Source organism: Temnothorax nylanderi, unplaced genomic scaffold, assembly GCF_030848795.1.
Source record: "Temnothorax nylanderi isolate EJ_2023f unplaced genomic scaffold, tnyl_v1.0 TNYL_tig0427_pilon, whole genome shotgun sequence".
Lineage (NCBI taxonomy): Eukaryota > Metazoa > Arthropoda > Insecta > Hymenoptera > Formicidae > Temnothorax > Temnothorax nylanderi.
This window is the reverse complement of record NW_027249489.1, coordinates 152,625-160,913: the sequence shown is the minus strand read 5'-3', so window position 1 is coordinate 160,913 and position 8,289 is coordinate 152,625. Positions and strand designations below refer to the sequence as shown.

General features: G+C 34.4%; 2 protein-coding genes across 2 annotated transcripts; both read left to right on the top strand.

Annotated features, from left to right (window-relative positions):
- The first annotated feature begins 60 nt into the window (after positions 1 to 60).
- LOC139782603 (uncharacterized) lies at positions 61 to 5,744 on the top strand. Its single transcript, XM_071721621.1, has 7 exons — positions 61 to 1,144; positions 1,252 to 1,573; positions 2,237 to 2,438; positions 2,512 to 2,705; positions 2,825 to 3,044; positions 3,446 to 3,887; positions 4,100 to 5,744. Exons 2-7 carry the CDS (start codon positions 1,265 to 1,267, stop codon positions 4,821 to 4,823), a joined length of 2,091 nt encoding a protein of 696 aa, XP_071577722.1. The 5' UTR covers positions 61 to 1,144; positions 1,252 to 1,264; the 3' UTR covers positions 4,824 to 5,744.
- Positions 5,745 to 7,417: 1,673 nt separating this feature from the next.
- On the top strand, positions 7,418 to 8,289 carry LOC139782598 (uncharacterized). The gene is made up of 2 exons (XM_071721618.1): positions 7,418 to 7,779; positions 7,929 to 8,289. Exons 1-2 carry the CDS (start codon positions 7,418 to 7,420, stop codon positions 8,287 to 8,289), a joined length of 723 nt encoding a protein of 240 aa, XP_071577719.1.

The following is an 8,289-nucleotide window of genomic DNA, read 5'->3' as shown; positions in this document are numbered from 1 at the left end:
TTGCGTTTAGACTAATCTTCACGCGACGTTAACGCGCGATGTTAGCGCCATAACATTAGGCGCGATCCGCGCGACCGCCGCCCGCGCGCCGCGAAACGCTACCCTCTTTTATCGACGTGATACGTGTTCACGCACCCGCCGCGAGACGACTCATTCCCATAATGGCTGCCGTCTCCGGTGTTGTCAGTGAGTGTGATTGTATGTTCTGTGGTGCGGATGCCCGTCGCGAGTAAGTGCGAAGGCGCGTTGTTTCGGAAACCTGTGTCCGTCGGTGGGTCGCGAGTCGCGAACCCACGAGAGCTTGCGCGCACGTTGCGAGAGAGCAGATCGCGGTGGTGAGGCTACGTTTCGGCGCGGCGCGATTTCGCGCGTGTTCGCGCGTGTCTCGCGCGTGACTCTTTCCTCTCCGCACCGGCGGTGATTTAAAAACGAGCGACACCGCATACTTTGGTGTGTTGTACTTTACTTCTCCACCTTCCCCCTTACCCGGGGCGTGTGACTAGTGTCGAGAGTGTCGGCGACCCGTCCGAAAATCCGCGACGGCGTGCTTCCGCGGTCCTCCTTCCTTTCGCCCCCCCTCCCCCGTCTACTACCTGATCGTCCGTTTGTGAGACGCGTCGATGAACGCAACGGTGCGTCGAGCGAGTTCTTTTTCTTCCTCTCTTTTTCGCTCTTTCGCTCGCTTCTCGCCGTCGAGTGATGATAAACACGTCGAGTGACAACGTGCGCGAGTGAGAGGAAAACGTTTCGACTCGTCCGGCCGAAAGAAGGCGAAAGAATCGGGAGTCTGCGAGGGAAGGAACGTCGTCCGGTAGATCCGCGGCCAGGCGGGCCCGCGAATTCTTCCTCACGTGGTTCAAGGCCGTCTAAAGGCGTCCGCGGGCATCAGGAGTGCGTGTGTATATGCGTACGACGCGAGACGACGCCGAGAGAGCTGTCAGCGTCGCCGAGACTTTCCATCCCGGAATATCGAAGAGAGATACCGGGGGGACTCGTTGGGCAGTCTCCTCGAGCGACGACGACGTCCGCCAAAACCCGATACATCGAAGATCTGAGTCTGGCGACGAGGGGAGATGCTCAATTCCCCTTATTAATATATATTCTAAGATTGAGAAACTCAGGGAAAGCGTGTAAAGGTGTAAAGGTATGTTTGTATAAATAATTAATGTGCAATACGTGAATACAGTGAATAAATTAACAGTGCAATATTTGAATATAGTTTAGAATAATTATTTACGATTGTTTGTGTAGAGCTATATGTAAAATGTCGAGTGACGAAAACTTGATAACCTCGAGCCAGGATTCTCCTAACCAAGAAATTAGAGAAGAAGTTAGAGAGACTCCAGTAGTATTAGGTGTTGTGCAAAATGTAGAGAAAATTAAAAGAGAATTATTAAAAGAGTGCAATCGTCGTGCGTACCTTGATGGTACATACTTTTCACCTGATTTAGACAAATCATCTCTCATTGGCACGATAGTTGGCATATGCCAATTATGTAAGAGAGAAAATAATAAATTTCATACCATCAACGGTTCACTGAAGATTCCCTCGAACTACGTATCACACATTAAGGTAAAGATTTTGCTTTATACTTTTACTTTTTTATACTACGAGATGAACTATACGTGCTTCGCACGCTTCACTTTACCCCAACACTGCAATTATAATTTAATCATAATAATAATTATAAACAAACAATTGTGAATTTTCATTTTATGTGTCCATATTCCCATTTGTCTTTTATTCAGATAATTCTTGCTATAAATAATTTTTAACGTTTCTAACTTGACGTTACGCCGAAAAACTTTGAAATATCTTTAATATGTCTTTAAATATTCGTATATTTTACAACTTTGTGAATTATAACGCAATAATGATATGCATAACTAATATGTTTTTTAAAATTAAATATTGCCAGACGAATTAAAGATGTACGATCACAGTAGTGGGAACTTTATGGGTGTTAACGGTAAAAAATAAACTCATTCACACTTTTCTTAAGTATAATTTTAACAATATATGACTTTTTATGTCTTAAAACAGTAAATTAATGTTGTAAGTTTGAAAATTATAGTTTTTCGTTTCATTATCTTTGGTAAATTGTAACAAAAATCATTGATACGTTTTTAAATTACTGGTTTATTACATTTATTGATGCCGTATAAAAAAATACCGATAAAAAGTGTTTATAACTGCAAGATTTAATTTTTGTAACAATTTTATATTTCCTTTTAGAAAGTTCACAAACACAAGCGTGATGAATATGAAGAATATGCTCAACAAAAAAAGATGAAAGTTATTCATGAAGCCGAGCAGTATAAGACGTACTGCCATTTTTCTCAGGCACAGTTTGAGGAAAACGTGATAAATTACATTCTAGAAAACATCGTTCCTTTCAGCACTGTGGAGTCAAAATCATTTAGAAAAATATTTGATGGTAATTGATTCTTACAAATTATTATTTCAAGAATTAACTAATAAATAGAATTTATAATTATAATTTTTTATAGATATGGAAATTAAAAAAGGTGGCAAACGTCTTGCTCATCTATCTGCTCGAACTGTCGAACGTAGGATACACAAAACATTTAAAGAGAACATTTCTTCTATCAAAAAAATGATTAGTGAAGCTGAAAACGTTTGTACGACAGCAGCTGTGTGGTCTTGTCAAAGTCGACGATTTTTAGGAATGACTGTTCATTGGGTAAGAAATAATTTTAATTCTCTATTACTTTTGCTGTTTTAAAAAAATTCTTTAAATTTATATATTATTTTATAATTTCTATTATGGGATTTTATAAATTTTTATTAATTGGTTTAAAGATTGACAATCAAACGATGGAACGTAAATCATATGCAATAGCATGTCGAAGATTCAGTGGGACACATTCATACGATAGAGTCGCTCGTTTCATTGAAGATATCCATACTTCATTTGGAATTAATAAGAATAAGATAATTGCCACAGTAACAGACAACGGATCGAATTTCGTGAAAGCGTTTCGCGAATTTGGAGTCAATTTAGGTGACTTATTTTTTTCCGGTAAATATCAAAATGTCTACATTTATAATTTATTATAGTCTTTATAGATAAATATATCCCTCCCCCCTCTAAAATTAGTTTTCAATACTTAATTTTGCTTGCTGTACTTTTACATTGGAAAATTTCGACAAACTTATGTAAGTTTACACTCGACTTTTTACAATTTAAAAAATTATATTTAAAATTTTTTTATAATTTATCATTATTTGGTTATAATTTGACCATTGATAATGTGTATTTTTTAATTTTAATTAAAAGGAATGACAATGACTGATTTATTGATTACAAAATATTTTCCATGCATTTTATAAGAATATATCTATTCTCTTTTTTATACACTAGTAGAGTAATTTTCTTTTCTATTTCATTTAGTTGAATATTTTGTGTTTTGACATTTACAGAAGAAATTTCTGATGACAAAGAGGTCGGTACTAACTTTGAGACAGAATTCGAAAACGAAGAGCATGCTGAACTCGAATTATTTGAAGAGAAACCTAATGATTATTCAGAAGAAATATTACCACAGCATTTTCGTTGTGCTAGCCATACTTTGAATCTTCTGGCTACAAGTGACGTAATTTCTCTCATAAAATCATCAAAAGAATTGAATTCAGCTTACACTCAGATGATTGAACGTTGTAATGAGCTATGGAACTTGCAACTTTCTCCAAAAAAATATGAAAAACTAAAAGAAGTTTTTGGTCAGAGTTTGAAAAGGCCAGTGATAACCCGTTGGAACTCGCTATATCGTGCATTATTGCAGATTTTTAGCTTAAAAGAGAAAATATTGACTAATATTGATGAGTTGGGTATAAATAAGCCACTTGATGAAATCGGTTTTAGGTAAGAAAAATATTTATTTTTACTCAAATTTACTCTTGTTACTTACTTTTGTGAACTTTTTACTAAAGATAAAGATATCTAGGTTCATGTCCATTAATTTTTTTATTTGATTGGAGGTTAAGATATTTAGTTTTTAAAAATTTTTACAATTTGAGTTAAGAAATTGAATTTTACTTGAGAAACTGAAGCATTGTTAAATTATTATTTTACAGATTTATGGAAGAATATCTTCATTGTAATAGACCTCTCGCTGAGGCTATTGACATTTTACAAGGTGAAAAAGTCGCTAGCTACGGATACCTGCTTCCCACACTCATATCCGTCAAGAATAAATTACTGGCTTGTCAAAAAATAAAGTTACAATTTTGTAAAAAGTTAGTGTCTGGATTATTGAAAAGTTTGCAGTTGCGCTTCAAGCCAATTTTTGATGTTGAAAATGAAGGACGGATTAGCGCTGTAGCAGCAGCTTCACATCCTAAATTTAAATTGAACTGGCTCAATTGTTTAAGTCGCTCAGCGCAAGCAAATGTTATGGTAGCAATAAAAGAAGGACTTACTTCTGTGTCGAGTAGAATTAAAGATAAGAAAAAAGATCATAGTGTAGCTGAGGATGATTTTTTTGACTTTACATGTGATTATGATACACCTGATGTAGTCGAAACTTTTGGGGCCTCTGATGTAGAAGCAATATTTCAGAAATTTAGTACTGAAAGTAGGAATGATCTCGAATTACTTAATTTATATCCTATTGTTAAAGAAGTTTTTCTCAAATTTAATACACCTTTACCATCATCTGCACCAGTAGAAAGACTTCTTAGTTACGCTACAATGTTTAATTTACCTAAATTTAATAAATTAACTGATGAAAATTTTGAATTAAGAGTAATTATGAAGTGTAATTCGAGTGTCGCTAAAAATAAAGTTTTATCTACTTAAAAGACACGTGATTCTCTTAAATAATTTGGACATACTTAAGGCTCCTGGGTACTCATCGCAGCCATGTTGGAATGTGAGAAAGAAGCAAGAAATGACACGTTGAAAATTCTTGCGTAGTATTTCCAAATAAAAAGATATTTGCTTAAAATAACACTACAGATCACTTCAGCACACTTCAAAAATACGCCAAGTTAAGTCTACCCCTTTCCCTTGACAGTTAATAAACAGCCGTAAAACGAATGTGATACGATGCAGGCTTGTGCGCAGGCACATGACTAGATTTCGTATTACATTTATTTTACGGCTGTTTATTAATTGTCAAGGGAAAGGGGTAGATTTAACTTCAACTCGGCGTATTTTCGAAGTGTACTGAAGTGATCTATAGTGTTATTTTAAGCAAATATCTTTTTATTTGCAAATACTACGCAAGAATTCTCAACGTGTCAATTCTCAACATTTCTCGCTTATTCTCCATTGGAGAAAGTTCTTATTTCTACCGCGACGGTACGTCGCCATCGTCAACGCGGAGTTCTCGGCTCAGGGACCAGGAGCCTTAAAGAGTATTATATAAATGAGATATGATAAATAATCTTGATTGAAAACTTCTTGGAGAATAAATACGCTGTATCTGCTGATACGTTTATACAATAGAGGAAAGTCCCCTATTATGAGATAGGATCCTAATATGAGATGGCGGAGTTTTTTCATGGTGCGATCAACAGATGGGGCCTATATAGGGCCTTTTAGCTTAACATATCTCATATTAGGATCCTGTCTCATAATAGGGGACTTTCCTCTATTAATATATAAGTAATAGTTAATAAATTATTCTTGTAAGTCAAATATGTACACATTTATTGCCGTGTTGACTGATTTAATGATAACTGTGTGATAATATAAATATAATTTTTTAATCATTGACTTCGCTTTATTTAATACTTCTGAATATAAAATTGAAACTTCGAATACATTCATAAATTTACAAAAATTGTATGTTATATGCACATTCAAAGGGAAGGAAAATTTAAGAACAACAGCTTTATACTCATTAACCTTTAGAGGCCGGGAAAAGGACTTGAAGTTTTTTTTACTATTTTTCCCTTATTCAACACACAAATTTTGCCTGAAAACATCAAATAGCTTGTGTTTTTTGGGTGGTCGATATTTCGACCACCCCCGGCCTCTAAAGGTTAATATAATCTAATAAATATCGACTAGGTTAATTAATAGATATATTTTCTCACAATCTTCACAATTATTTTCTTAGTTGTTCAAAGAATGTTGGCATTCTTAAAACAATTTTTCGCTTTATCATTAATGTGTAAAATAAGTGTAATCAAGAACTTTATGATGTTCTCTTCGTCTTGTCTAGTATCTCTGATTGTAATATTGTCAGTTACCTCATATGTTCATGCTTGTTTTTGCCAAAACAACTTGTTTCAGAGTCAAGGATAAAAAATTATTTTATTTAATTGTTAATTTTCTGAAAAATTAGAAAATATTTTTATTTAATTATTAATTTTTTGAAAAATTAGAAATTATTTTTATTTAATTATTTATTTTTGAAAAATTAGTTTTAATTCTCGATTTATTATTAAATTTTCTAAGAATTAAAAAATAATGTTAAACATTAATAATTTTTGTAAAAATAATCTTTTTTTAAAATTAATTACAAATTGTTAGGTAAATAAAAATAAGTTGAAAAAAAATTTTTATTTTTTTGGCAATTAATATTGTATTTTGGCTTATTAATGATTGCTTTGACATTAAAAAATAAATAATGAAAATTTTTTTTTTGCCGATCACTGTCATCTAGTAATTGCAAATTTTCCCAAAAGACACAAATTTTCAGTATAAAAAAATTATTTAGTATAGTTAACGTCATCGTTTCTTTTCTACTGCAACTAATATACTTTTAAAAATGAATACTTTACAAATTAATAAATGCTAATTTTCTAAAAAATTAGTAATATATTTTCTAATAATTATCAAATAATTTACTTTTTAAAAATTACTAATTTTTCAAAAAATTAAAAATATTTTTTCCCAAATAAGTAATTTTTTTAAAAATTGACAATTTATTTTATATAATTGCCAATTTTTAAATTATAAAAAATATATTTCTGATTATTTATAAATTTTTCAAACAAAGTATTACATTTTCAATTAATAAATAATTTTTTTAAATTTAGAGATTAGTATTTTATTAATTACCAATTTTTTGTTAATTAAAATTAAAAACATTAAAATTTTTTATTTTTGATTAATTACAAATAACCGCCGATATCATTACTAAAAACAGAATTTTTGCCGATCACTGGTGGAGGGGAATACATGCAGCGGTTAAGGATGCAGCAATTGAATTCATTAAAAAGAGAAATGATAGAGGAGATAATGAATGGTATGACGACGAATGTAGAGAGCTCAACCTGCGAAAAACTGAGGCAAGAAACAAGTTATTAGCAAGGAATACGCGGAGTAACCTGCAGCGGTATAAAGAACTGAGAACAACGGCGAAAAAGGAAATCAGGAGAAAGAAAAGAGAGTTCCTGAAGGCGAGAATCGCTGAAATCGAAACAGCCCACACGCAGAATATGGCAAAGAAGTTCTATAGGGAACTAAAAACGCACAGCGCCTCCTTTCAGCCCAGACTAAATTTGTGTCTGGATATAAATGGAAACACCCTAATGGAGGAAAAAGAAATACTAGAGCGATGGAAAAAACATTTCCAATCAACACTTAACATATACTCGGCTTCGGAGGAGGAGGACAACGGAATACTACTACCAGAGGATGAAATGGAAGTACCAGCCCCAAGCATGGAGGAAATAGTGGATATTATCAAAGAAATAGAAAACGGTAAAGCTGGTGGTGAGGATAACATCACTGCAGAGCTCGTCAAGTTCGGGGGTGTGGAACTAAACTACATTCAAGGATCCATCAACTTATATCCCTGGTGTGGAGTTCGGAATGCATGCCAGATGATTGGCAGACATGTGTCCTTTTCCCAATCCATAAGAAAGGTGACAAAAAAAATTGCCAAAACTATCGCGGAATTTCACTCCTGAGCGTGGTGTATAAGATCTTTTCCAGTGCGTTGTATAGGAGAATAGAGCCTATAGCTGAGAAAATTATTGGCGACTGTCAATGCGGATTCCGCAGGAACAGATCGACGGTGGACCATTGCTTTGCCCTGAGTCAAATCTTCGAGAAGTTTCACGAATTTTCGCGCGACTTGCACTGCCTGTTTGTGGACTTCCGGCAGGCGTTCGACAGCGTTGACAGGTCGAGGATAGCGCCCACGCTGGTAGAACTAGGTATCCCACCAAAATTAGTCAGATTAATAGTAATGACACTGAGAAGCACAAGGGCAAAGGTTCTCATTCAGGGAAGGCTCACTGCTCCTTTTGAGATCGTCTCGGGGGTTAAGCAGGGTGATACGCTGTCGACGCTTGTGTCATCCTAA

Coding starts and splice junctions, on each gene's coding strand:
- LOC139782603 (XM_071721621.1), top strand. CDS start 1,265: ATGTCGAGTGACGAAAACTTGATAACCTCGAGCCAGGATTCTCCTAAC. Junction 2,706..2,824: donor TAGGAATGACTGTTCATTGG/GTAAGAAATAAT, acceptor ATTGGTTTAAAG/ATTGACAATCAAACGATGGA. Junction 3,888..4,099: donor CTTGATGAAATCGGTTTTAG/GTAAGAAAAATA, acceptor ATTATTTTACAG/ATTTATGGAAGAATATCTTC.
- LOC139782598 (XM_071721618.1), top strand. CDS start 7,418: ATGGCAAAGAAGTTCTATAGGGAACTAAAAACGCACAGCGCCTCCTTT. Junction 7,780..7,928: donor TCCATCAACTTATATCCCTG/GTGTGGAGTTCG, acceptor TGCGTTGTATAG/GAGAATAGAGCCTATAGCTG.